The sequence below is a fragment of the Fragaria vesca genome, linkage group LG2, assembly GCF_000184155.1.
Source record: "Fragaria vesca subsp. vesca linkage group LG2, FraVesHawaii_1.0, whole genome shotgun sequence".
NCBI lineage: Eukaryota > Viridiplantae > Streptophyta > Magnoliopsida > Rosales > Rosaceae > Fragaria > Fragaria vesca.
Window position 1 is genome coordinate 21,921,458 of NC_020492.1, and position 27,893 is coordinate 21,949,350.

General features: G+C 40.7%; 6 protein-coding genes across 6 annotated transcripts; 5 read left to right on the plus strand and 1 right to left on the minus strand.

The window, feature by feature from the left end:
• The first annotated feature begins 954 nt into the window (after positions 1 to 954).
• On the plus strand, positions 955 to 5,673 carry LOC101306693 (protein tesmin/TSO1-like CXC 5-like). The gene is made up of 8 exons (XM_004291145.1): positions 955 to 1,697; positions 2,231 to 2,332; positions 2,866 to 3,043; positions 3,231 to 3,572; positions 3,945 to 4,048; positions 4,141 to 4,235; positions 4,810 to 5,184; positions 5,462 to 5,673. The coding sequence occupies exons 1-8, from the start codon at positions 1,288 to 1,290 to the stop codon at positions 5,671 to 5,673; spliced, it is 1,818 nt and encodes a 605-aa protein (XP_004291193.1). The 5' UTR covers positions 955 to 1,287.
• Positions 5,674 to 7,000: 1,327 nt separating this feature from the next.
• Positions 7,001 to 10,223, plus strand: LOC101306980. Its single transcript, XM_004291146.1, has 13 exons — positions 7,001 to 7,242; positions 7,347 to 7,423; positions 7,514 to 7,594; positions 7,674 to 7,805; positions 7,897 to 7,983; positions 8,186 to 8,239; positions 8,437 to 8,527; positions 8,613 to 8,683; positions 8,761 to 8,830; positions 8,936 to 8,988; positions 9,107 to 9,200; positions 9,491 to 9,588; positions 9,845 to 10,223. Exons 1-13 carry the CDS (start codon positions 7,164 to 7,166, stop codon positions 9,932 to 9,934), a joined length of 1,077 nt encoding a protein of 358 aa, XP_004291194.1. The 5' UTR covers positions 7,001 to 7,163; the 3' UTR covers positions 9,935 to 10,223.
• A 2,993-nt stretch (positions 10,224 to 13,216) lies between these two features.
• Positions 13,217 to 14,419, plus strand: LOC101304943 (F-box protein At5g07610-like). The gene has a single exon (XM_004292807.1). The coding sequence runs from the start codon at positions 13,217 to 13,219 to the stop codon at positions 14,417 to 14,419; it is 1,203 nt and encodes a 400-aa protein (XP_004292855.1).
• A 353-nt stretch (positions 14,420 to 14,772) lies between these two features.
• LOC101305243 (F-box protein At5g07610-like) lies at positions 14,773 to 15,534 on the plus strand. The gene has a single exon (XM_004292808.1). The coding sequence runs from the start codon at positions 14,773 to 14,775 to the stop codon at positions 15,532 to 15,534; it is 762 nt and encodes a 253-aa protein (XP_004292856.1).
• Positions 15,535 to 18,741: 3,207 nt separating this feature from the next.
• On the plus strand, positions 18,742 to 19,980 carry LOC101305538 (F-box protein At5g07610-like). Its single transcript, XM_004292809.1, has one exon. It carries the CDS (start codon positions 18,742 to 18,744, stop codon positions 19,978 to 19,980), a length of 1,239 nt encoding a protein of 412 aa, XP_004292857.1.
• Positions 19,981 to 22,741: 2,761 nt separating this feature from the next.
• Positions 22,742 to 25,264, minus strand: LOC101307268 (protein PEROXIN-4-like). The gene is made up of 6 exons (XM_004291147.1): positions 24,984 to 25,264; positions 24,787 to 24,842; positions 24,364 to 24,483; positions 24,162 to 24,290; positions 23,550 to 23,679; positions 22,742 to 23,056 (listed from the first exon to the last, which is right to left on the minus strand). Exons 2-6 carry the CDS (start codon positions 24,790 to 24,792, stop codon positions 22,968 to 22,970), a joined length of 474 nt encoding a protein of 157 aa, XP_004291195.1. The 5' UTR covers positions 24,793 to 24,842; positions 24,984 to 25,264; the 3' UTR covers positions 22,742 to 22,967.
• Between the last annotated feature and the right edge of the window lie 2,629 nt (positions 25,265 to 27,893).

The window sequence follows — 27,893 nt, forward strand, 5'->3', positions numbered from 1 at the left end:
GACAGATTATTAAAATTGGATACACATTTGTGTGACTTACGTTTCTTTTATTATCACAAATATAAAACGGGTCATTTATATAGAAAAAATAGTTTTCAGTTCCATAACAACGCGACATTATAAACTAGAGTGTACGTGTTATTCTTTCTCGCTTCTCATATTCCTTTACCACAATAAAAAAATACAATGTGATTCATACATTATATTCACGTTGATTCTAATGAAACAAAAACGTGTTTGATCTTCATATCTTTTCATTTTTATAGATAGATTAATAATTAACTCTCACACATGAGCATTCTCAAAAATGAACTTATAGCTATTTCCCCACATTTGCAAAATCCCAATTTTGCTTTGAACAATCGCCCAATTTTAAGGGAACTATTATCTCCATTTTGCTCAGTTCCAACCTTTGGTGAATAGTTTTATGCAGAAACTATTTTGTCCATTCCAAGTAACCACAAAGTATCAATTAGGGCTACTCAAACAAATTCAGAAAAATACAAGAACAAATTTAGTGATGTTCAAAAATCCAAAATTATGTCACTATTTACGCTGTAGCCGCCGCGAGAAGAATTCATTTTTTTCAAAATTAAATCTCGCACTTTCCATCTCCATAGTTTTGAATGTCAACCGTCCGTTAGCTTCCTAGGTCAAGCACCCCTCAATCCTCACCCTCCACGTACACCCATTCCCGGACCCCCCGAATGCTCCCAGGACTCCAATTAGCGCCAAATTCCACTCGCGTCGCTTTCCCAGATTAAAACCTAATACCCCACCAATCCGACGGCTCTTATCTCCTCCTCGTTCCAACCTCAAATCTCCACCGTCAACCCCAACTTTCAATTTGATCCGCCTGATCGTCGAAAAGCCTGATCAAACCCTACGTTATTTAGGAAATTGAATTTCAAAAAACGTCGAGAGGGAGAGAAAAAGAAAAAGAGGACTAAAAGCGAGAGAGGAGGTTCTTTCTATCTTCCCTAATCTTTGGCCCCAATTCCATTCTCTCTGATCGGATTCGGGAGTTTCCAGTAGCTTCCGATTCTGTTTCTGTTTCTTCTACGTCTGTGAATTTTTTTGATTTTGTTGCGTAACTTATGCTCGGTTTTTTCACCGTCGGTGAGTTTTATACCGGTCCGCGGCGGTTTCCGGTGGAGTGTTTAGCTCGGCAACGGATCGGTTTCGTTAGGGTTTAATGTGTGAGTAGTTTGAGCCGTTCTAGGATTTTTGAGTTTTGGTGGAATTAAATGTGAGATTGGCCAATTTTGAATTTTGAGAGAGAGATTAATGATGGAGCAGAGCGAAACGGTTTCCGGTACGGCGCCGAAGAAATTGGCGAGGCAATTGGATTTCACGGCGCCGGTTCAGCCTTCCGCCAACGCTGCGTTGCCGGAGCGGTCTGGACCGGCCGCGGTTCAGCTACAGCAGCAGCCGGTGCCTCAGCCGCAGATGCATCATCCGCGGGCGCATCCACAGACGCAGCCGTGGGTACAGCTACAGTCACAGTCGCAGCCGCAGCCGCAGCCGGTGCATAACTCACCGGCGCAGTTGGCGTTACAGTCGCAGCAGCAGGGGACGGTGGTGGCGCAATCGCCGAAGCCGTATCTGACGCAGGCGGTTTTGCACTTTCAGGCGAGGCCGGTGGGGCCGACGATGCCGGTGAATGGCCGGATTGCGCACTTGCCACCGAAATTGGGGTAATTTATCTGTGGACTGTTTTTCAGAGCTGAAAGATTTGAATTTTGTTGTTATTTGTATGTGAATGTTTGAATTAGGCTTAAATTTCTGTTCTTGTGGTAGGAAAACGTTGCAAAATAGGTAAGGTTTGTGTGAATTGCAAATGTGAGGGAATAGGTAGTTGTTTTAGTTATGCACATTGATAACTTATCGAAATGAGAAGTCTTGGAAAATAGTAGTAACATGGAAGAGTAGTAGTTCTCTTAATCGTAGAGAAGACACTAAAGACTCTGCTTTATATATTACATTTGATGGTCTGTTCTGGTAAAAAGAGGCTGAGGGAGAAAGGAGGTTGAAGTTCAGGTCTTTTGGTTTGGGTAGATGCGCTCCATCATTGGAGCTATAGGCTTCATGACCTCTTTCAGTTTATATTATTCATTGCCAAAGCTCCTCTCTTTTTAATAAACATATATTCAAATCCCATTGATGTTGAATGTTTTGTATTATGTAGTTTATATTCGTATTGACATTTGTTTGCATATGCTTTCTTCAGAAGATATGAGTCTCCTAAGCCACGCGCACGCAGCGAAGCGAAAGATAGTACTCCAAAGAAGCAAAAGCTGTGCAATTGTAAAAATTCGCGGTGCCTGAAGTTGTAAGAACATATAATTCTCTTTATGGCTTTTAGCATGTAGAATGTGGTCCATGTGTGCTTATGTCCCTCGCAGATTTGTTAATCTGAGCGTGAACACCTAACCACCTATTGTGAATAATCTCTCAGTTACATACGGAGAGTGAGGGATATTTTACAGATATATACATTATTGGTACAGCTCAGTGTTACTTACCCTGTCGATTTGTTATTGAGTGAAAACCTGAAAGCTTTATGATCATGTCATGCACACTTTCTACTATGCTTTTTTCTTGGGGATTCAGTATAGTGTTGTGGAATTGGGCAGATGCATGAATCTTGCCAATCACAGAAGTGCTCTACCTTAAGATGAATACATATTACAAAATCTATGTGCTTAATAATGAGTTAAGTTGCTATAGATGTCAGTTGCTTTGATATATACTAATAGTGTTTTTTTTTTTTTTTTCTTTCCGTATTACGCTGAATACTATGCCTACTAGGTGGCTCATGATATTTCTGTTTGGAATATGATCCAAATTTTGGTCATTTGGCAGGTACTGTGAGTGCTTTGCAGCTGGAATTTATTGTAAAGGTTGCAACTGCATAAATTGTCATAATAACGTGGACCATGAAGCTGCTAGGCAGGATGCGGTTGGAGCAATTCTAGAGCGTAACCCAAAAGCATTCAGACCAAAGATTGCTAGCAGTCCACATGAATCTCGCGATTCTTGGGTATCTAATCTGACTTATGTGGAGCTTGATTAGTTAATGGCTTTACTTATCTATCACAGTATCACGAAATTGTCTTTGTAAATGTGTGTCAGCATAATATGTTTAATGATACAAGGTATCCATGCTTTTTGTTAACTTGAACAACTCCAGTTCAAAGTGCATTAATAATTTGTTTAAACGTATTCAGGAAGATGCTGGCGAGGTTCAAAAGCACCACAAAGGATGTGCTTGCAGGAAGTCTGGGTGTCTCAAGAAGTACTGTGAGTGCTTCCAAGCCAATGTTCTATGTTCTGAAAACTGTAAATGCATGGACTGCAAGAACTTTGATGGAAGTGAAGAAAGAAGGGCTATCTTTCATGAAGATCACAATACGGTAGCCAACGTGCAACAGGCAAATGCAGCCATTAGTGGGGCTGTTGGATCCTCGGGGTTTGGGCCTCTGGTTTCCAGACAAAGACCGAGTGACGAACTTTTTTCTGGCATTGGAGCCAGAGATCAGTCAGCTCACCGAATTACACACACTCAGCAGGTACAGTTTGTCAAATTACTAATATATGAGTAGTTGAGTACTGATACGATATACTCCAACTGGTTGCTTACAATGAAAGGGTGCAATTTGATGTTTCCATTGTTGTGTGAATAATTTGATAAATTGTTCTTACCAGGCTTAAAGATTACATTTTTTTATTTATAATTTTTGAAAGGCTATGCTAGTGCGGTTAAATTGTTAATGACATTTACTACAAGACAAATTAATTGATTATGGCAATCTCTTTAAGATTAAACTAGGCCTTTCTTTCTCCCTTTCCATTTCCAATTTCTCTATTTTAGCCAACTGGCTGAATAGTTTTTTTTTTTTTTTAGTATATATTTATTAATTTCAAACTTTGACTTAAATCAGGAAAATCACTTAAGACCTCCTATGGCCTCTTCTTCTCTGTTATCTGTTCCTACTTCTGTTACTCCTATTGCTGCAGTACCAGGATCTTCAAAACCCACTTACAGGTGTGTCAAATTTCTTAAATATGCTATAGAAACCTTTTATTATTTTCATTTTTCTTTCAATATATAACCCTTGTCAGTTTCTATTACTGAAGATCTATGTTGGCAAATATCATCCAACCTGAGAACATAAAGGATCTGTGTTCACGTTTGGTTGTAGTTTCAGGAGAAGCTGCAAAAGCATTTGCAGGTTTGGTTATATACAGACCTTTTATCTTTCTTTTCTGCGTGACATGTTTGCATCTCACTTTTGTAGCCTCTTTTTTGTATATTTTTCATTTTGTTTTATTTTTTATACGTGCTTTTCTGTGTGCCTATGTGTGCACGCTATGCAACTTAGGGGCCAATATGTGTTATCATTGGGCTGTGTGCCAAAGAATCAAACTTTCAGTTGAAATGGCCATTATTTTTAGTTTCAAAATCCTTTGTTTGAGCTACTAGAGTTAAATTCTCTAAAGAAAATAACACTCGGAAGTTGTTTCTGAATGGCGTAATGTATATTTTTGGTCATATTCGATTGTGTTTTCATTTCTTTTAGGTTACTAGATTTCTGATTACGTTTTGAACAACCATGTAGGACTTATTGTTTGGCATGTAGTTCAAGTGTATTGAGTAAACAGAGTCCGATACGCATCTGAAAGATATCCTTTTCCTTGGCATATTTTATATTTTCCCCTACTGGATTGCTAGTGGGGTCAGATATTATTTATTTTTGTCTTTTTGTTGTGTAGTTTGGTTTTGAATTTCTAAAATACCATGTACAGAAAATAGGCAAAAAGAGACGGTTGATAAGACTACTACCGTTTCAGCCACTGGAGAGGGGAAAGAAAGTAAAACGGAACAGGATCAAAATTCTGCACATGGTAGAGATGGCAGCAGTGGCTCTGGATCAGATGGAGGTGATGCGCAAAATAGTAGGCCAATGTCCCCTGGAACGCTTGCTCTGATGTGTGATGAACAAGATAAGATGTTTATGGCAGCTGAGCCGCCAAATGGAATAACGACTAATAGTCAAAGCACAACTCAGAATCCATCTCAGGAAATAGGTTGCACGGAGGTTTATGAAGAGCAGGAAAGGGTTGTCCTCTCAGGATTCAGGGATTTCCTAAACCTGCTTATTACTCGTGGTAGCATAAAAGGTGAGTTCAATGGGGTTCTTTTCATTCTAGGCAAAATGTAAATTAGCATTGTGAAGATTCTTGAGAACTTAAAGATTTTGCATTACTAAGGTCCAAAGTTGTTCATTCTAATTTCTAAAAATGTAGAATTACTCGATCAAACTAATTATGAAGAAGTTACTAAAGGTCAAATATGGTAAAAGGGGAACCAGGACCCTTTTTGATGAATATATATGTTTTCATATGTCCAACTAACCGAAGAGAAAGAGTCCTTACTCATTTGTTTCTCGCGTTGCAGAAACAATGTGCTCTCCTGTAGCCAAAAGGGAGAGGGAAATCCAAAAGGATTCTGTAGAGGTTGGAACCCCAAAGAATCCCAGGTACGAGAAAGTGACATACAGCAATGACATTGGGAAATCTCCTGCTTCCACAAATGGTAAAGTGCTTCAGTCAGTTGTCAATTATGTCTCTGGAGTTGGATTGCCCTTGAAAAATAATACTGGGCAATAAAATCAAACATTATAGTCGTTAGTTTAGGATAGGATTAGTTCAAGTGTTATCACTGTGCCTCCTTTTGAGATGTTTGGGCATGATTTCTTGCCATCAGTTGACCTTAGGTCTTGTACAACATTTTTGGAGAATCTAGTCACAAGTAGACCCTTCTGTTTCAGCACAATTTAAACCCAAAAATAGCTCTAAATTTTGTTATATTATCTATGTTGATGTATGATCCAGTGAAATTCAGGTAACTTAAAGGTTGCTTAAAGAGCTGTTGTTTAATTTTAGCTCCTCACAGGTTTACATGAGAACTTGTTTCCCCGAAATTAGATCACATATAGATAGTTGACATACAGAGCAACCGAGAAGCATCTCAATACATAGCTGTTCCCCTATTAGAGAATAGTTTGTTATGCTATTTGATACACGGTAAATCCTCTGTCCTCTAGTTATTTGATGCATGATAATTCCTATGTTTGTTTACGCTCAACTCATTTGCCTCTGGCTAGTCAGTGTTTTATTGTAATGTCGTCGTGTCGAATCCATATTGCTGGGTTGCTCAGTGTTATTGCTCGACTTTTTGGTCCTAATTGCGTGTTATACATGCTTGGTGAATGCGTACATTTGTATTAAGTTGAGATTGAAGCAAGCCACAGCTATCCACTTTCTCATTGAGGCTTAAATAGAAAATGTCCATGAAAGGGCTTGCATGAAGCCAATCTTGTTGTACTCAGTCTGGTGGAGCTTCCTTGCATCTTCCTGAGCTAGGTCTTCACTTTGATCGTGTCTGAATCGTGCTTCCTACTACTTTCGTTTCCTTTGGTCATTTTCATTCAAACAAAAACTTGTTTCCATCATCGTTCTTTTGCAAAAAGGGCTGGTGGTGTTACTTTCTCGGGTCTTTCGACTATCTTTTGTGTCTTTTGAGGCATTATTTACCTGTTCCGCAACAAAAATAGCACTGTTCCTCACAACATCATTATAGGCAGGTTTTTGCAGTTGAACATATGACCTGAAACCTCTCAGATAAGCTGTGTGCCGGCATCAACCAGAATCTTGCATTAATAGAAAGAAGAAAAAAGGACCTAAGATCCCATTTAGTCCAATAAGATCAGCCTTTTCTGTCAGAGATCACCTACCTCGTATCAAGAGCTTCAGAAACCCAGAAACAATCATCCATGGAACAACACTCCAAAAACACCTCCAAAATTTCTAATTATTATTTCCACAAAAGAGTAATTTTACTTTTATTTTCCATAACAACACTAACACAAAGCCAACTCTTACCATCTCCAATAACCACAATGCCCCACTCCCTCATCATCCCTCTTCCTCCGCAGCACCCCACTCTATCGTCACCATCCACCACCCTCCCGCACGTGCGACCTCCCCTGCCCCACACGTGGCAAGGTCCCTCCCCGCCAAAAATATTCCCCTATAAATACAGGTCCCTGTCTCGGTCGACCAGACACAGATCAAACACTGACACCCACATCACCCAAATGGCCGAGGAATCTGTCGACGCCCAGAAGCTTCGTTCCGAGTTTCACAAAGTGTTGACTAGCAGGCGATGTGGGCAAGGTGAGCCAATCACAACTCTCTGATTCTTTTGTTTATGTTATGCTGACTTGTTCAGTTCAGTTTAGTTTAGTTTTCCGGTGATATGAGAAGTGGCGTTGTTTCAGTTCCGTTGACGGTGGAACAGGCGAAACCGGTGACTGAACCTCTGTTTCAGGAGGCTAGCCCTCCACGGTTCAGCCAGGTTCGAACCTCTCGTCTAACGTTTGATTCCTAGAACATTTGTTTTTGTTTTGTTTTGTTATACAAACGTTGGTGTTGGGTGTTTCACTAGGCAATGAATGCGTGTCCCAAGGCTGACATTACCAACTTTAAGGAGAAGCTACAGGAGGAGAATCTTTACCTAATTACTGAGGTAATTGTAGTGTTTGTTTTGAAATTGTTAGGATGAGTATTCGAAATGATTATGGTAAATATTGGAATGGGTTTGATAGGCAGGAGAGCAGGGGAGGTTACCTGTGTTGATTTTGAGCATGAGGGAAGAAAGTAGTATCCAGAAAAGGCCTGCTGTTGTTTTTCTTCATAGTACTAACAAGAACAAAGAGTGGTTGAGACCATTGCTTGAGGTACTTATGTTTGATCTTTATTTGTTCACTTTCGAATCTTTGTTCTTGTTCAAGCACAATTTGGTGAAATGAGGTGTATTTTCTTTTTCAGGCCTATGCTTCGAGGGGATATGTAGCGATTGCCATTGATTCTCGCTACCATGGTGAACGTGCCACCAATATAACCACTTATCAAGATGTGGGTATACTTATGCACTTCACTTTAGTTGTGCAATTCTGGCTTGTTAATACTATAAATTCACAATCTATAAATCTTTTGCTGCAAAAATCTACTGTTTGAAAACCAGTGCTTTGGCAAATCAAGACGAAATAAGCATCAGACAAATACTTATTCTGCGACTGAGGCCCGGTAGTGATTTGGTAATCTTATTCATGTACAGGCTCTCATATCAGCGTGGAAAAGAGGCAATACAATGCCTTTCTTATTTGATACGGTAATTACTAATTCCCCTTATAAGTTGTCTGCAAGTTAAATAGTTACGGAAATGTTACCTTCATGTAAGAAATGTTACCTTCATGTAAGAATTAAGTTTAAATGTAGAATTCTACCCCCAAAAAGTATAGTTAGTGAAATGATTTGGGTTAGTAATCTGATGGTGTTTTATAAACGATGCAATTCTTACTATGGCAGGTCTGGGACTTGATAAAATTGGCAGATTATCTAACACAGAGGGAGGATGTGGATCCTGCTAGGCTAGGAATCACCGGTGAATCACTGGGAGGTGTGCAAAGAAAACTTCGTAGATGGGAACTTTAATATGAATTTTACTAAAATATGCAGAACTGATCTTGTTGTTCGCAATGCAGGTATGCATGCATGGTTGGCTGCTGCTGCTGACACCCGCTATGCAGTGGTTGTCCCTATAATTGGCGTTCAGGTAGTATGTCTAGCTCATTACCTCTATGCTTACATAGTACAAGTACAACCAAGTCACTGTTTATGCAACTATGATAGGGGTTTCGATGGGCAATAGACAATGATAAGTGGCAGGCTCGAGTTGACAGCATAAAACCTGTTTTTGAAGGTAAGACAATTGGTATATTATTCGTTCTTTGCATCCATTTCAGTAGTAGCTTGTAGAGCTATTTTTGTATCAAGGAATTCCTTCATTTTCTTGGTTACGGTCCAGAAGCACGAATTGATCTAAACAAGAGTGCTATTGACAAAGAAGTAGTGGAGAAGGTTAGTTGCATACCTGACTCTTCTGATGTGATATCCTGGATAGTGTAGTTTACACTTCAATGGTTCAATATGCTTACTGAAGTTGGATGGCATCTTACAAATTCACATATCTGACCAGGTGTGGGATAGAATTGCTCCAGGTCTGGCCTCCCAGTTTGATTCTCCTTATACAGTTCCAGCTATTGCACCACGTCCTCTATTGATTTTAAATGGTAAACTCCTTGTTTGCACTCTTCTCCAACTGTTAATAATTTATCCAAAATATAATGGAGTGCACTACTCTGTTAAATCTAAATAAATATAATCCATGAAACTTCTGTTGTCCACTGAATATTGTGCTTTTTGAGTCCTGCAATGCGCTGTAATCTATAGCCTTCGATTGATCCAATCAGTTAGATCAAATTTCTGTTTATTTGTTTTTGTTACAAAATTTCTGTTTGTTTTTATTCATGAAGGATCATGTTTTCTTCGAGTATCATATTCATTTCTTTTTAATTAATAGGTGCAGAAGATCCTCGATGTCCACTCGCTGGTCTGGATGTTCCCAAAGCGAGAGCACTCAAGGCTTATGAAGATGCACAGAGTGCAGATAAATTTAAGGTATGTGGTAGACTGGTAGTAGCACCTCAAGGGGTAAAGATAATATAACACAGCATGCACTTTAACCTATTCAATTCAATTTCTCTGTTTAAACAAGCTACCACTTCATCAGAATATGTGGAAAGTGGAGATTCAGTTTTAACTCATCTCATATTTGTTCATATAAATGCAATGTAGTGTATCCTCTTGTTCAATTTTTGATTTCGGAGATTAATTGCCAAAGCTGATGTATATTCTCCACTTTATTTAAACCCAGTTGATAGCAGAGCCTGGCATCGGCCACCAAATGACCGCTCTTATGGTAAAAGAGGCAAGCCACTGGTTTGATAAGTTTCTCAGGCGGTGAGGCACTGTTCGCTGAATCATGTAAAATCTATTTTTCCAGTGTATTATGTGTCTGTCATTTCTTGGCTCTTGTAAGATTAACAGCGTGTATTGGTGAAGTATTGTTGATACCCGAAAAATCACGCCATCATTTTTTTTTTGGCAATCAAAATTTTATTAAATAAAAAAGATAAAACCTAAGAAGGTCCCTTAAAGTTTGCACCACAATGGGAAGGGTCATTCATCATCAAAGAATCTCACAGGAGTGGCCACTACATGCTTGCCTCGACAACTGATGGAACTCTCACAAGCCCTATTAATGGCAAATGGTTGAAGCCCTACTACTGTCGATCTCGCAATCTCAGTTGTTTTACTTTCTGCAAGAACTGCTTCTTCAATACTCCATGACACTTTGCAAACACACAACTACAGTGATGTTGCAACCTTTTGTAATCTTTCCAGCAGAAAAATTGAAGAAGCATTTGTGAATAATGATACCTCTCACTTTCCTGCACCTGCACACAAAACACAAAAAAAAAGTAGAAGGAGAAAGGGTGTGGGAACTAGAGCAAATGCAAGTCATTTAAATCAAAGACACCAGCAGTGGCATAATTTCCATTCCAAACTTCAAAAAAAAAAACAAGACTAAGTGAAGAGTCAATAGGAACAAAAAACAAAACTAGTACAAGCCCGGCTTTGAGGAGTCCATAAAGACTCTAAAATGCAAGTCATGATGTCAGGGCAAATAACGTTGCCAAATGCAGAGGCCCTTGTGCTTGCTCCTCAAGATGTGCAAGCTCTCAGCTCAAATACGGATTTTTTTCCAACTGGTGAACCGAACCTCCCTGCAGTAGTTGTCTGAACCAGCAGGCCTGAGTTTATATCCGAAAAAACTCTTGGCAGCTTGCTTTCAGATGATCAAACAAGAAGCCAACTTTGAGGTCCCCAATCTACGACATCATGGCATAGATCTCTCCAAACCAAAAAGGTCCCATGCTTCACTTCCATGTTATACAATAGCAGACCAAGCCTTTCAATCAAGGTATGTTTCTGATAAGCACTTTTTTCCTCTGCAAACAAGCTAGAAAAACTAGCTCCACCATATTTTTGAGCAAATTTTCTCAGTGGAACCACACACTCCGAAGGAACCATACCACCTTCAAAAAGAGATTGATTACCACTCAACGGTGGTTTTTCAATACTATCAACAATAATACCCAAGCTATCCTTGGCATCAAAGCCCCTGAATCGTGCCTCTAAATCAGTCGACAAATCTTTTCCCGCCTTGTCAGTTGCAAGAATGGAAGAATTGGTTGAAGTGGTCTCTCTATTTACCAAGGCTGTATTAACAAGATTGTTGTCTCCGCACACAGATTCTCCAGGTTTCAACAATACCGGCTCATCCTTCAAGAAAAAGTACACATAATTTTGTAAATCTTTTACAAAAATTTCTTTTTCTTGAAGGATGAGCCGGTCTTGTTGAAAGCTGGAGAATCTGTGTGCGGAGACAACAATCTTGTTAATACAGCCTTGGTATATAGAGAGACCACTTCAACTAATTCTTCCATTCTTGCAACTGACAAGGCGGGGAAAGATTTGTCGACTGATTTAGAGGCACGATTCAGGGACTTTGTTGCCTGCTTTGATGTCAAGGATAGCTTGGGTATTACAGTTGATAGTACTGAAAAACCACCGCTAAGTGGTAATCAATCTCTCTTTGAAGGTGGTATGGTTCCTTCGGAGTTTGTGGTTCCGCTGACCAAATTTGCTCAAAAATATGGTGGAGGTAGTTTTTCTAGCTTGTTTGGAGAGGGAAAAAGTGCTTATCAGAAACATACCTTGATTGAAAGGCTTGGTCTGCTATTGTATAGCATGGAAGTCAAGGAAGTGAAGCATGAGGGGACCTTTTTGGTTTGGAGAGATCTATGCCATGATGTCGTAGATTGGGGACTCAAAGTTGGCTTTGGCAAGTTTCTACAACTCTACATGCTTGCTCATCGTGTTTATCTTCATAAACACCGACATTTATAGCAGGTCCCCTCTCCTGAGCATCAGTGCCGCTACCCTAGCAAGTTAACAAGGGATTAAAAAAAAGAGAGACAAGAAGTAAAAGTCATGCAGTAAGTCTTAGTCAGATTCCCCGCTATCACCATGCTCGTAATCCTCCATTGAAACAGCAGTGTTGTGTGAATCACTCCTTTCAATTGGAGTTGTAGTCAAATTGCTCTACAGAAACAAAGCATTGAGTCATTATGCAAAAACAAAGAGAAAGAAGATGCAATTTCTACATCCAAAATTCAAGCAACAATATAGTCAACTCGAGGCATTGCAATTCCCCGCAGTAAGGAAAACATGGCAAGAGGGAAAGCTAAGTAGGGTATCACATGATCTGGGAAATTATATCTTAATAGTTCTCTTACCAAATTCATCCAAAGCAAGGTTGCTGCTATCAAAAAAAAAATTATTATACAGTTTCCACATTCAAAACTCAAGCACAAGGAATCACAAGTCCCCGCAGTAAGAGGAAGACGAAAGGAAAGCTGAAAATATCACACGATGAAGGTAATTCTATTTCGATATTCCCATCCCAAATCCATCAAAAAAAAAAAGAAAAAAAGAAAAAGAAGATGCAATTTCTACATCCAAAATTCAAGCGCCAGTACTCAATTCAAGGTGTTGTGAATCCCCGCAGTAAGTTAAGGACGACAATCCATTAGTTAAAGAAAGGAAGAAATTCGGGGTTTCAAAGAGGAAGCAAATTGGGGAAATTTCATACCTCGAAGCCGTGGCGATTGGAGAAACCCTTGCCCAATGAATCGGTGCTTAGCAAGACTGATGCGTGACAGACCCTTGGAACTCCTGCAGCAAAGAGAAGGAGAAAAGCACGACTGTGAGTTGAATGTTTGGGATGCCGCATAATAAAATAAAATAAAAAGAGAAGGAAGAAGAGTACCTGGAGCTAAAACTCGACGGGTTCGGGGAACCTTGGGAGTTTCAGAATCAAAAGGAAGGAGAAGTTTGGAGGAGGAAGCCGTTTCCTTCTGGTATGCGGAGTAGCAGTCCTCAAGCGAGAAGAAGATGCATTAGTCATCTCTAACTCTCACTCACGCTGACCTACCTTCAAAAGTTTTTGGGCCGGGCTGATTTTTCTTTACAGTTTTGATTATGCGGCCCATTTCAATAATGGTTTCTAGACGTATTCGGCCGGTTCTCTTTTGTTCGTTAGGATTAGGAATCAATAATTCAGTGAGTTATATGTAAATCCTAAAGAAACAATCAAACAAAAAACTTTGAGAGAGAGAAGATGGAGGTGGTAGGCAGTGTAGAAGACCTCCTCACTGAAATTCTTTTGCGCGTACCAGCTAGACCTCTGGTCCGATTCAAGTGTGTCTCCAAACATTGGCTCTCTCTTATCTCCGACCCCAAATTCTGTCATCGCCACACCCTCCAAAACCCCCGCTCCTCTGTCTCCGCTGTCTTTCCGGAACAAAAAATTATGTCACCCAGATCCACTGCCTTATCTTTCATCCCTCTTGACAATCTTGATCAGGACCCTAGAAGTAACCATGCAAACCAAAATCTATTTGGTTCATCACCCAACTGCAATAATCCTCTTAACTTGGTTCATAACTTGCCTGAGTCCATCCAGATTATCCAGTCCTGTAATGGCCTCTTCTTATGTCGTTGTCCCTTCGAAACAACAAGTGAACTTCGTCCATACTATGTTCTTAATCCCACTACCAACCAGTTTTCCAGACTTATTCCTCCAGCTGCTGCATCTGGTCAATCATGTGTCATGTTCTATCAGGCTTTGGCTTTTGAACCATCCAGATCACCTCATTACAAGCTGCTAGTGTTTTGGTTTGCCGGCCACGATCCGTCAGAGTTTAACCTAGACATATATTCGTCTGAGACTAAAAGTTGGAGACTTGTCGATTACAGTGATGCAGATCCTTGTAACGATTTTTTTAGTCTAAATCCTTATTACGAATACAATGGAGGCGTATACTGCAATAGGGCAGTTCATTGGGTAGGGTTGCATAATCGGCTCTCGTACTATCACTTAGATGATGAGCGTGTCAGACATGTTGATAAGCCTGAGGGGCATTCTGGACGGTCTGAGTTCAAATTGCTTCAGGAGTCTCATTGTGGCAGCCATTTGCATCTCATTGATATCTATTCTTCACGTATCATAGTGTGGGAGATGAAGAGTGACTACTCTGGTTGGTGTCTTAAGTACCGTATTTTTGATCTTAATCGCATTTTAACCACCTTCTGGCCGCGCGATGAGAAGACATATACTGTTCTCTTTCTTACTCAAGAGGAAACTGAAGGAGATGAAAGTTCATCATTGTTGATACATGTTCCTGGCCAAGTCATCTCGTATAATCTCAAAAGCAAGAACTCCAAATCTTTTCAACTAACACCCAGGCAAGGTATCGATGATCGAAAACTACGTGTTACAGCAAGGAATTTTCGATATATGGAGACTCTGGCTTGTGTGTGATGGAAGTTATGTGTTTGCTGTTGTAAACGGCCGCAAGGATTGTACATTAATCATTCTATCAAAGCAAAATGAAATTTTACGCACTTGTTGTTTATAAATTTTGAACTGTTTCTTTCACACTCGTGTCTGCGTTCATCACGTTAAGTAGTCGTGAATGAGGTTTCACAGCTACTTGTGGTTTCTAGACGTATCTGACCGGTTTTCTTTAGTTGATTAGGATTAGGAATCAATAATTCAGTATTTATTATTGGTTTCAGATTTGATGGTTACATATAAAGTTATAAACCCTAGAAGAAACAGTCAAACAACAAAAAGCTTTAGAGAGAGATCCGCCGAGACGAGAGAGAGATAACATGGAGGTGGTGGCCAGTATAGAAGACCTCATTGCGGAAATTCTTGCGCGTGTACCAGCCAGACCTCTGGTCCGATTCAAGTGTGTCTCCAAACACTGGCTCTCTCTTATCTCCGACCCCAAATTCTGTCACCGGCACACCCTCCAAAACCCCCGCTCCTCCGTCTCTGCTGTCTTTCCTAAAACATCATTCGGATCCACTGCCTTATCTTTCATCCATCTTGATCATGGCCGTCCTCGAAGTAACCAAAGTTCAGCCAATTGCAATCCTCTTAAATTCGTTCCGAATGAGATCACGGTCATCCAGTCCTGTAATGGCCTCTTCTTATGTTGTCCCATGGGAACAAGTAGGTCATCATACTATGTTCTCAATCCCACTACCAACCAGTTTTCCACGCTAATGCCTCAAGCTGGCGAAGCTGCTGCCACTACTTATGGTCAATCATACGTACGCGACCTCACTCAGGCTTTGGCTTTTGACCCTTCCAGATCACCTCATTACAAGGTGCTCGTCTTTTGGATTATTCATCGACAAGATTATTACATAGAGATATATTCGTCTGAGACTAAAAGTTGGAGACTTGTCACTTTCTCTATGCCATTACATTTCATTATTTCTGATGGAGGGGTATACTGGAATGGCGCAGTTCATTGGCTAGGGTGGGATAAAAACCTATGGTACTATCACATAGATGATGAGCGTGTCGAACATGTCGACTACAGGCATTTGTCTGCATGTCGACTACAGGCATTTATCACATAGATTCCTATTCTCTTCAGGAATCTCATTGTGGCAGTCATTTGCATCTTATTGAAATCTACCTCACATATCAAAGTGTGGGAGATGAAGAGAGACTACTCTGGTTGGTGTCTTAAGTACCATATTGATCGTAGTGACGTTTTCAGCTCCTGGTCGCACAAGACGAAATATGCTGTCCTCTTTCTTATTCCAGAGGAAACAGAAGGAGATGAAAGTTCATCCTTGTTGCTACATATTCCTGGTCAGATCATCTCGTATAATTTCAAAAGCAAGATCTCCAAATCTTTTCAACTTACTCCTAGGCAAGGTATTGATGATGTTGGTGTCATTTTTTAGCACCAACGGGTCAACGATAGTTCCGTTGAAATCATACGTATAAAGTGGTGGGGTTAATCTACTCCTTTGGTGGACTTCCTTCAGTTGATGTCGAGCCTTCCTGCTCCCCTTCGCGGTGGGCTTGATCCACTCTTTGGTGGACTTCCTCCACTCCTCTGGTGGACTTCCTCCACTCTTCTAGTGGACTTCCTTCGACTGATGTCGAGCCTTTATGCTCTATTTCGTGGTGGGCTTGATCCACTCCTCTGGTGGACTTCCTTCGGCTGATGTCGAGCCTTCCTGCTCCCCTTCGCAGTGGGCTTGATTCACTCCTTTGGTGGACTTCCTCCACTCCTCTGGTGGACTTCCTTCGGCTGATGTCGAGCCTTTATGCTCCACTTCGTGGTGGGCTTGATCCACTCCTCTGGTGGACTTCCTCCACTCCTCTGGTAGACTTCCTTCGGCTGATGTAGAGCCTTTATGCTCCACTTCGTGGTGGGCTTGATCCACTCCTCTGGTGGACTTCCTCCACTCTTCTGGTGAGCTTCCTCACCTTCTTCTTGGCGTTGGACATCCGCCACTTGACTTGGGTCTCCTCTTCCTCAAGTTGATGGAGTGTCATTGAATGACCTGTTGACATGTGAGCTAGGAGGTTATCGGAGGACCAGCTTAAGGCCGGCCAAACACTCTCCGACGCCCAAGTCAGTAAAGTGTTTGAACAATAAGTAGAGATTGGAGAAGAATGAATAGATGAGCCTAGCAACTATGCTTCTTGGCATGGGAGGAGACCCTCCTGACGCGCCTACAAAGAGAGATTTATATATATATATATGTATATGTATGTATATATACATACATAGAGAGAGAGAGAGAGATAATTGGGAAAGAAGAGAGGAAAATGGAGTTGTGTGTGTGATTTCAGCCTTGGGAAGGCTTGGTATATATAGGGAGAGAGGTTGGTGACGTGGAAGGAAAGCATGGGCTTTGAGGGATGGGTCTGACAGAGTTGGTAACACGTGTCGACATTATGTGGTCTCTTCTTATCAAGTCAGTCTCGAGCCATGCCTTCGTGACACGTGGGGAAGGTCAAGATACATGTCGCGCACCTACGACACATTCTTCCTTGACTCACTCTCAGGCATACTTAGGAGACATGCCTGGTGGCGACTACTAGACGTCCTAGAGAGAGCTTGAGGGTTGAGGCTCTTAAGCCTTGAAGGTCGAACTCTTGGTCTTGGAGGTCGAAGTATCGACCTTGGAGGTTGAGGCTCTAGATGCTAGCTAGGAGGTGAGGTAACCATTTAGTGACATGCCAAGACCCTTGATGTCATGCCAATTGAGACACTTGGTGACAGTCCAAGAAAGACTTTGAATGCTAGGCTGGGCACCTCATCATTATTTACGTATGAGGATCATCTTTATTTCTCGAATAAAGGTTTGGGTGCGTTGAAAGGTTAGAGTCATACGTGACTTTTTGACATTTCAACGCTTCCTATGTGGAATGGGTTGAAAAGTCAAGTTTCGTTGTCGAACTAAATTATGACATCAACAGATGATTCCAAACTGTGTTTACAAAACCCAATTTTCGATATATGGAGACTTTGGCTTCTGTGTGATATATAGAGGTTATGTGTTTTCTGTTGTAAACCGCCGTAATGGTTGTTTGTATTAATCATTCAATCGTGCAAAAGAAAATTTTACGCACTTGTATCAAAACAACATATGATGTACGTACGTGCCAAGTTAATGAAATGAACAATATCTCTCATTAAAGAAAACTAAGATTCTGTATGCACTTATGTGTATGTACATTATTTCCAAAAATATTTCAGTTCAGATTAGTCCTCGCTGGTTCTGCAAATTAAGCATCATTCTCTCCAATTTAGCAAGTAGCGACATGCATGTATCTCTGTAAATATGAACCTTCACTATACATGCTGAATATAGTTGCTGTGCAGCTATACATGGGCACCGTTAGCTTGAGAATAAGCTAGCGGTGTGCTTAGCATTGCACGCCATGGGTACTATGGCGTAGATGTGGCAAGATAAATAAGCCTTGGAGTGTTTTGCCTCGCTTGCCATGGCAAGCGATAGAGGTTATGTATAATCTACTTTCCAAAGCGTATTCTTACACAAAATTAAGTTACAAGCTAGAACCTCTAATACAACATGACCTTAAGCGGTCAAATAACAAAACATTTCTAATTTGAAGAGAACAAGATCCTTTCAAGTCAGTATCCATGTTGGTTGTATGACCAATGTTTGTAAGGGCATGCAATTAACTTCTCGAAAAACCAGTTGGAAAGAGCAGCTATCAAAACATTTGCAAATTTGTTTGATGCCTTAGACCATTATCTTGATTTTCAAGTGTATTACGTGTCTGTCAATTTTCAGGTCCTTATGAATAACCTTGTAAGACGTGTGCATGGTTAACTAGTCCATGATGTTGTGGTAATGATTGATGAAGAATGTAGGAATGAAGAAACACAATAATTTGCATTATTACTTACTAGTTTATTACCCTTATTTTCTTTTTGTCGCTGATTGAAAGGAAATTTGCAGACTTTGGTTTAGAGAGGAAGAAATTGGGCTGGAAATCCTATTTTTCCAGATTATGGCCTGCTTTAATTAGATGGAATATTTACTCGGTTACGTTATTAGACAAATAAGTTACAACATAAGTACACAATCACGTTAATGTTTAGTAGTAATTTATTGGCTTTGTCAGAGTTTACTTGGTTCTTTGACTCGGCATCTTTTCCTTTGTTCATTAGGAATCAATAATGGTTAAATATGACTGTTTTCTTGTGGTAATTAGGATTAGGATTTAGATTTGATGGTTATATATAAATCCTAAACAAACAATCGAACAACATAAACTGTGAGAGAGATTACATGGAGATGGTGGGCAGTATAGAAGACATCCTTACTGAGATTCTTGTGCGCGTACCAGCTAGACCTCTGGTCCGGTTCAAATGTGTCTCCAAACACTGGCTCTCTCTTATCTCCGACCCCAAATTCTGTCACCGCCACACCCTCCAAAACCCCCGCTCATCCATGTCTGCTGTCTTTTCGGATCAAAGTTCGTCATGCACTGCCTTCTCTTTCATCCCTCTTGATGATCTTGATCATGACACTAGAAGTAACCAAACTCTATCTGGGTCACACAACTGCAATCCTCTTAACTTGGTTCCAAACCTGCATGATGATATCAAGATCATCCAGTCCTGTAATGGCCTCTTCTTATGTTGTGATCTCAAAAAAACAAGAGAAAAACCATATGCATACTACTATGTCCTCAATCCCACTACCCACCAGTTCTCCACACTCGTTCCTCCAGCTGCTGCTACTACTTCTGGTCAGTCATGCCGCATCTTCGCTAAGGCTTTCGCTTTTGACCCTTCCAGATCACCTCATTACAAGCTGCTCGTCTTTTGGACTAACCTTCCAATAGACATGAATAATCAAAATTATCAAATAATAACGACGCATCGACTACGAGATATTAACCTAGATTTTAACATAGACATATATTCATCTGAGACTAAAAGTTGGAGACTTGTCAATTCCTCTGTCAGTATGCCACACAATTTCTTTTTCACTTATGCTGAAGGGGTATACTGCAATGACGCAGTTCATTGGTTAGAGTCGAATCAAAACCAGCTCCTCTACTATCACATAGACGATGAGCGTGTCGGACATGTTGATCACAACGGGTATTCTGAATTGTCTGACTCCAGTTTTCTTCAAGAGTCTCATTGTGGCAGCCATCTGCATCTCATTGAAATCTACTTAAGTACTGTCTTCATCCCACGTATCGAAGTGTCGGAGATGAAGAGAGACTACTCTGGTTGGTGTCTTAAGTACCATATCGATCTCAGAGACATTATCCCCAAATACCGATGGTCGCACATGACGGAAGTTGTTGCTGTGCTCTTTCTTACTCCAGAGGAAACTGAAGGAGAAGAAAGTTCATCCTTGTTGCTACATATTCCTGGTCAAGTCATCTCGTATAATCTCAAAAGCAAGATCTCCAAATATTTTCAACTAACACCCAGGCAAGGTATTGATGATAACCAACTACGTGTTACAAGCTATAATTTTCAATATATGGAGACTTTGGCTTGTGTGTGATATAAGTTAATTATGTGTTTCTGTTGTAGACGGCCGCAAGGATTGTTTATCTGTTAATTATTCTCTTCTCGATCTCATAAGAGAAAACTTAATTAAGATTCTATGCGCGTATCTGTATAAGTACTTTATTTCCATGTTTACTTCGGATTAGTCCTAGCTACTTCTGCAAATTAAGCATCAGTTTGCAATCTAGCAATAAGTAGCGACAAGCATGTATTTCTGAAATCCTAATTCTTAGAGATTCAGGGGTCCTCTAAGAATCCTGTGCTCTGCAGCTATAATGCATTTAGTCTTGCAAAGGGCATTGTTAGCCTTGCTCCCATGCACTGATGCACATCGCGAGTGTCGCTTGCATGCATGGTCACCGTTAGCTTGAGGAGTAAGCTAGCGGTGTGCTTAGCCTTGCTCGAATGCTCGCCATGGGTGCTATGGCCTAGATGTGACTTGAGAAATCAGCCGTCGGTGTGTTTTGCCTTGCTTTGCCATGGCCTAGATTTGGTATGCCATCGCTGATCACTGCATGGGTATCCTTAAACCTCACTTGTCATATATATGGTCTCGCACAAAACTATGTTGTGCTTGTAGACTCTAACTAACCAGACCATGACTCATTGACGCACGAAACATGTACACCCTTTTGATAAACTGAAACTCAAGTCTCTTATATCCTACTTTCCTTTGTGTCATTTTGCCCCAAATATGGTCACAGTGGTAGGTGTCATAACAGTCCAATATTGAAACAAACAAAAAAAATCGAAAATTAAGGGGTCCTTTAGGAATCAATAATAATGGTCTCTAGACGTATTTGACCGGTTTTCTTTTGCTGATTAGGATTAGAAATCAAAATGGTTTCAGATTTGATGGTTATATATAAACCCTAACAGAAAACGTGGAGAAAGAGATACATATAACATATGGAGGTGGTGGCCAGTCTAGAAGACCTCCTTACAGAAATTCTTGTGCGGGTGCCGGCTCGACCTCTGATCCGATTCAAATGTGTCTCCAAACAGTGGCTCTCTCTTATCTCCGATCCCAAATTCTGTCACCGCCACACCCTCCAAAACCCCCGCTCCTCCGTCTCTGCTGTCTTTCCGGATCGAATTCCGTCATCCAGATCCACTGCCGTATCTTTCATCCCTCTTGATGATCTCGATCATGACACTAGAACTAACCAAAGTTCAGCCAACTGCAATCCTCTTAACTTGGTTCCAAACTTCCAGTTTCCAAACCTGCATGATGAGATCAACATCATCCATTCCTGTAATGGCCTCTTCTTGTGTCGTGGTCGCCTCGAAAAAGGAGATCAACGGTACTACTATGTTCTCAATCCCACTACCAACCAGTTTTCCACACTGATTCCTCCTGCTGCTACTACTTCTGGTCAATCTTGCAATATCATCAATCTGGCTTTGGCTTTTGACCCTTCCAAATCACCTCATTACAAGGTGCTCGTAGTCTTTTGGATTAATGATCCAAATAATCCGATAGACATAAAGCACTGATAATGACGCATCGACTACGAGATATTAACCTAGATTTTCACATAGACGTATATTCGTCTGAGACTAAAAGTTGGAGACATGTCGATTCCACTTTCAGTATCGCAGATAGTCCCAATTTATCTGAAGGGGTATACTGCAATGGCGCACTTCATTGGGTAAAGGGGCGGGATAAAAAGCTCACCTACTATCACATAGATGATGATCGTGTCGGACATGTCGATCAACCTGCCGGACAGATCTCTCATCCTAACAGGAATCTTGTTGATTTGTGTAACTCCTGGCGTCTTCAAGAATCTCATTGTGGCAGCCATTTGCATCTTATTGATATCTACTCCTCACGTATCGAAGTGTCGAAGATGAAGAGAGACTACTCTGGTTGGTTTCTTAAGTACACTATTAATCTTGATGATCGCATTTTCACTTCCTTCTGGAACTTTGTTGTTCTCTTTCTTACTCCAGAGGAAACTGAAGGAGATGAAAGTTCATCTTTGTTACTACATATTCCGGGTCAAGTCATCTCGTATAATCTCAAAAGCAAGATCTCTAAATCTTTTCGGCTAACTCCTAGGCAAGGTACTGATGATTCCGAACTACGTGTTAAAACAGAACGGAATTTTCGATATATGGAGAGTTTGGCTTGTGTGTGATGAAAGTTATGTGTTTGCTGTTGCCCAATATCATTTACTCTAATGCTAGTAATGCATGCAATCCCCTATTTGTATGAGGGAAGCTTTAAGTTCGACTCAAGAATTAATAGACTAGTTTTAGCATATGAGTTGTTTACATGAGCGTGCATGTTCTTTATTTCCATGTTTATTTCAGTTCGGATTAATCCTAGCTTGTTCTGCAAATTAAGCGTCAGTCTTTGCAATCTAACAAGTAGCGGCATGCCGGCATCTACATGCTGGGTATACTGAAATCCTGATTCTTAGAGGTTTCAGGGGTCCTCTAAGAACCGTCTGCTATGTAGCTATAGTGCATATGGTCTTGCAAAGAGCGATGCTACAGTAGCTTGCAGATGCTTGCAGATGTGCTTAACCTTGCTCGCCAATTTGCCATAGACCTCTAGATGAGAAATCAGCCCTCGGTGTGTTTTGCCTTGCTTGCCATGGGTGCAATGGCATAGATGTGACATGTCATCGCTCCATGGGCATCCTTGGCGCTTGCCATATACTCGCGCACAAAAATATATTGCGGATTTAACAGAACCAATACTCTCTTTCAATAGTGAAAACCCTGGTTCTTATAGGTTCATAACATTTTGTTTAGCTGGTAACTTTATTTCCGCAAAATTTAGCAATAATTCTACAGAACCATCATATTAAAAAATGAATGTCAGCTACTATTTTTTATTTTTTTTACATGTTAAAGTGCTGGAACAAGAAGATGAACCCCCAATGAAATTTGACAATATTATTACACAATCCCATACAAGGTGGCCGAAGCCCTACAATTGAGAAGAGAAGTTACATACACCACAACACTTCAACCTTTTTTGGGCATGGCGGCAAGCCTAGTGTACATTCTTGCCATGGAATGGTACCCCTTGATATCGCCAGCACGCAGAAGATTGCCTGCATACAAGGAAAATTAATCCATGAGGAATAGTAGTAGGAGCTTAATTCAAGGAAGCTCGACCTTGAGATCGCTTATTGAACTTGGATATAGCATTGATTTTAAATGAAAATTTGTAATGGAAAAGAAGATTGGAGCTCTGAATTTCAGGATTTCAAATGAATTACATCTCCCACAAAACATACCCTTGATAAACTGAAACATAATATCTTATCCTACCTTGGCCTTTATGTCATTTTGCACCAATAGATTCACAACCCAAGGTGTCATAACAGTCCAATATTGAAATAAAAAAAACTGAAACTTAAAGGCTATCCAGGCACTAAGTGAACAGTGAATAACCCACTTGTAAGTGAATAAGCAGGACTTTTATGGTCTCAAGCATCCCTTAGAAGATTCAAAATATGAACAACAATCTCTTTGTGGTTATTTTTGGTTTCTCAAACAGTTGAGTTACAACAACTTATAAATTCAAGTGTATAACTGACTTACCTGAATCACAGTTCAGCGGGCTATCAGGTTCTGGATGGGCCATTAAAGCAATTATAGCCCTACAAACAGACTGAAGTGTCCAAGCAGGGCTCCATGCATTCTTCAAAATGTCAAGGCATATCTCTCCTGTCTGCATTTGAAAACAACTTATTATATACATAAATGTTCAATGCAGGTTTTCAGTTGGTGATATAGCAATAGTTGTCAGAGGATAAACCCAGTTCAGAATCAATTACACTTATGCATTTCAAGAAGTTAACAGTAAAGTAGCCTCCACCCCGAAAGGAAAGAATAAGTAATGTTCAGTAGACCTTGTAACTCTTCCAGCTAGGAAGGAAACATATAAAAGAGCTTCAGATAGTCTAAATTCATAACTGAATAAAATGCTACTTCAAACTTCAAAGAAATCTGACTACTCCTAGAACTGGGGTGATTGACATCCATGACTAAAACATCTTGGAACCATTTTTAGAATTTGCTCGTCTTCGAAATTATTCCACATTTGAAACTTGGGAGCATCAGATTTTACCTAACATAAGGAGCCACATGAAAGTGTGAAACATGACCTTAAGCTGTAACTCATGTTCAAAAAGATGAGAGATTTTTTCATACCTTGAAATGCACATTTGGATGGAATATTTTTGTCAAGAACCTGACTTGTGGAGGTTGCAATGGATACTGCTCAGGCACTGCAAAAGCAAGCTGGAATATGCCACCCTCAAACGGAGTCTCCGATGGTCCCTACATACACACGTAGGTTATTAAGATCAAGCTATATAGTAGACCAAGTTTTACTGGTCTCAACCGAGCTTACCTTGATGAGAGCCGTCCACTTAAAAATGTTGGAGTCATCACAAACTAACTGAATATCTGGATCTGCAACTTTCTCTCGTTGAACCTCTTTGTATTCCTTGAAAAGCCTAGCTCTTGATGCCTGCACAAACCTAGTGCTGTCAATAAAACTGCATAGTCTTCTCCAAAAGTACACACTATATTTCACCTTCGGCATGTTATACATTATTATTCCTCAGTAATTCAACGTAACATGTTCATCAAGAGGCTTCACACTCTAGATGTTCATCTCTCACATTAACAGAAGGACTGCATAATCTGACTGGTACTTATATCGAAACTAGTAACAATCAGCTGAACTCACCATCATAAGATTCGTCATTAAAATAAGCATCCATACACACAACTCCAAAAAACAAAAGCAATGAAATTAATCGTATCTAACCTGCATCTTAAACTTTTAATCGCAGAGCCCAATATCCTGAACAGCTTCTGAGAGTTCTACAAGTACAAAACAACGAGTAAATACCATCGCGAATCGATTTCTGATATTGAATTAGCTGAAAGTTGAAATTTCGAAACGAAAGATCTTTAGCGACGAAAAATTGGTTGCGGATGTTGAATTCAAACTATGAATCGTACCTTTATTCCGGTGAGCGATGAGAGAGGATTGCTTTGCTCAGAATCCAAGATCTACGAGGGAAGAGGGATTTCTATAGGAATTGGCGTGCGGGAAGTGGTATTGTAAGGACAACTATTGACCAATAAGCAAGCGCCACGCCACTAGACGAATTATATCACTGTATTGCATCGAGCTTTTGTGAAAAAGAAAAATAGTACAAATATCTCTCTGTAACGACAAAGATTAATGAAAAATATAATGTTACTCTATACTCAAATTTCCTCTGTTAATTGTTTCCTTCTCCAAATATACTGTAATCGGTAAATCGGTAACGCACTAGCCACTCATCTTCACACTCTCTGTGTTGTGGTTGAAGAAATATCTCTGACAGCAGATCAACCAAATCAGGGTTCCATATCTATCACGTAAACGGAATTGTACCGGTAGCCTGTTGAGAAGAACATGGTACGAGTCCAGACATTGAACTACAAGTCTAGAACCCTAGTCAACATGGCAAATAGACGGGTTGGGCGGTTAGCGGGCGGGTCTTAACGGGTTGACGGTTTTAGCGGGTTCAACCCATTTAACCTATTATCTTAACGGGTTATAATGTGTTGAGCCCGTTGGGTTCGCGGTTACCGATTGAAACCCGTTAAGACCGTTAAGAAGTTTTTTCTGAAACATCTACTTCTTACAAAATTTTGTTTCTAATTTCTGAACCTGATAAAAATAAGAATTTTGTATAAAAAAAGAAAAAGAAAAAATGTTCTTCGTTTGTTGAACTATATATTTCTAAATAAATTAAAACTATTAAAAATTATAATGATTTTCAAGTTAATCTAAGAAGTCTTTTCATTCGTTTCAAAAAAAAAAAAAAAAAATCTTCATTCGTAGAACTCTGTTATTCTTTTTCCCAGAAAACCCAGAAAATTTACCATACAATTACATGGTGAAGAACTTGTTCTTCATCTTACCCAAGTACCAGAAAATACCAGTACCATAGCCAAGAAGAAGAACTCTGTTTCTTCCTCTTCCCAATACCTAGTTCTCGTCGGGCAGATCTCCGGCGATCCTAGACGAGATCCCCCAGATCCTTCGACTTTCGACCATCACATTGCCTTGGCGTAGCCCCAGACCGCCCGTCGTCTATCTCATACCGCTGCGAATCTCACTCGACGAATCTCAGACCTTGTATTACACAGATGCGATGAGTTAGGTGGTTTTTTTTTCCGTTAACGGGTTAAATGGGTTCCGTTGTGTTAGGGCCAAGACATGTAATGCCACAAGCAACCTTGCCCAGGGTCATGAGTCAAGCCCATGGTTGGTTGCTTGTGTGCAAGTGTCATTATTGTAATTTCTATTTTCCTTGTATTTTATTTTATTTAGCTTGGCCCTCCTTAGCTTTTTGATGTTTCCCACAGCTAAGTGAGAATTTGGTCGATATGCTCTTTGTAGGGGAGTTCCTAGTCGGCGACGGTTGGACTAAGGAACTAGTATAGGTAAGCACATGTACTTTAGCCCCTACTAACGTCTTACCATCAATAAAGAGAGAAATTATTCAATCATCTGTGTCCCGTGAGATCATTTCAACTTTTTATTCGAGTGCCCGCTCGCTCTTTGAGCTCGCTCCACAATTATATAAAACTGTGTTCTTGCTTGTTGCTAGCATCATATTAATATCGTGTGGTTTCCATTGTTCCTTGCAAGGTGCGCACAAGGCTGACTTGCTACCTTTCAAAGGCTAGCGAGTGCCGCACGGTCCTCTTTGCACCCTCACAAAGTCGGCCCGTGACAGGTGGTATCAGAGCCATCTTGGCTCGAAGGCTCGCAACATGCCGGGAGGAATGACAAAGCAACAAAAATTTGATTGGTATGACCAAATGCTTGGTGAACTTGCGGGAGTCCCTGACAGATTGATTGACATCACCTCCACGCTAGACCGTGTCGACCTGGATGAACTGGCGACACGAGTCAATGACCTTGGGGAATTGAGAGGGCGAGTTGCAGCCCTAGACCGCGTCGACCTGGATGAGTTGGCGGCGCGAGTCAATGACCTTGAAAGACTGAAAGGGCGAGTTACGGCCCTTGAAAAGATGAAAGCTCCAAGACTCGATGTAGAGACCGAGAGAGATGGAGGTTCTGTTTCACAAGAGCAGATGGGGGCGATGGGTGATGCCCTCGAAACTCTACAAGTGACTATGGACACCATGGCTGAGGATGTCCGAGCCACTATTGATACATTCAAGAACGAGCTGTTGGAGATGAATACCAAGCTCAATCTAGCTATCCGGGCGATGAGTAACCAACCTGTGACGGACTACAGGAGGGTAAAGATCCCGGAACCTCAAGCTTACGGAGGGGCGCGAGACGCCAAGGAGCTTGAGAATTTTCTATTTGATATGGAGCAATACTTCCGAGCAGTGAAGCCGGATTCGGAAGAAGCAAAAGTGGGCATGGCGACAATGTATTTGTTGGGCGATGCGAAACTGTGGTGGAGAACAAAATACAACGACATCCAGAGGAATGTATGTACCATTGCCACATGGGAGGACCTGAAGAAAGAGCTGAAGATGCAGTTCTTCCCAGAGAATGTGGACTACATTGCAAGACGACAATTGAGAGAGCTGAAGCACACCAACAACATTAGAGAGTTTGTGAGCAAATTCTCTGTGCTCATGCTCGATCTCCCAGATATGTCGGAGAAGGACCGACTATTCTATTTCCTCGAGGGGTTAAAGCCGTGGGCTAGAACTGAACTTCAGAGACAAAGGGTTCAAGATTTGGCTTCTGCTCAAGCAGCAGCTGAAAGGTTGACAGACTACACTTTTGAAGAAAACCCTCCCAAAAGGACCTCATCCTTTTCGAATGTGAATGCCAACAAAAGTGTGAGACCAGGACAGAGTAGAAGTGGGGAGCGGAGTCAAAGTTCT

Excerpts from the sequence above, each read along its gene's own strand:
- LOC101306693 (XM_004291145.1), top strand. The coding sequence starts at position 1,288 with ATGATGGAGCAGAGCGAAACGGTTTCCGGTACGGCGCCGAAGAAATTG. Across the intron at positions 2,333-2,865 it reads AATTCGCGGTGCCTGAAGTT|GTACTGTGAGTGCTTTGCAG; the intron begins GTAAGAACATAT and ends GTCATTTGGCAG. Across the intron at positions 3,044-3,230 it reads ATGAATCTCGCGATTCTTGG|GAAGATGCTGGCGAGGTTCA; the intron begins GTATCTAATCTG and ends AAACGTATTCAG.
- LOC101306980 (XM_004291146.1), top strand. The coding sequence starts at position 7,164 with ATGGCCGAGGAATCTGTCGACGCCCAGAAGCTTCGTTCCGAGTTTCAC. Across the intron at positions 8,528-8,612 it reads CACCGGTGAATCACTGGGAG|GTATGCATGCATGGTTGGCT; the intron begins GTGTGCAAAGAA and ends TTCGCAATGCAG. Across the intron at positions 9,201-9,490 it reads TCCTCTATTGATTTTAAATG|GTGCAGAAGATCCTCGATGT; the intron begins GTAAACTCCTTG and ends TTTAATTAATAG.
- LOC101304943 (XM_004292807.1), top strand. The coding sequence starts at position 13,217 with ATGGAGGTGGTAGGCAGTGTAGAAGACCTCCTCACTGAAATTCTTTTG.
- LOC101305243 (XM_004292808.1), top strand. The coding sequence starts at position 14,773 with ATGGAGGTGGTGGCCAGTATAGAAGACCTCATTGCGGAAATTCTTGCG.
- LOC101305538 (XM_004292809.1), top strand. The coding sequence starts at position 18,742 with ATGGAGATGGTGGGCAGTATAGAAGACATCCTTACTGAGATTCTTGTG.
- LOC101307268 (XM_004291147.1), bottom strand. Across the intron at positions 24,291-24,363 it reads AGTGGACGGCTCTCATCAAG|GGACCATCGGAGACTCCGTT; the intron begins GTAAGCTCGGTT and ends GTGTGTATGTAG. Across the intron at positions 23,057-23,549 it reads CCCGCTGAACTGTGATTCAG|GCAATCTTCTGCGTGCTGGC; the intron begins GTAAGTCAGTTA and ends CCTTGTATGCAG.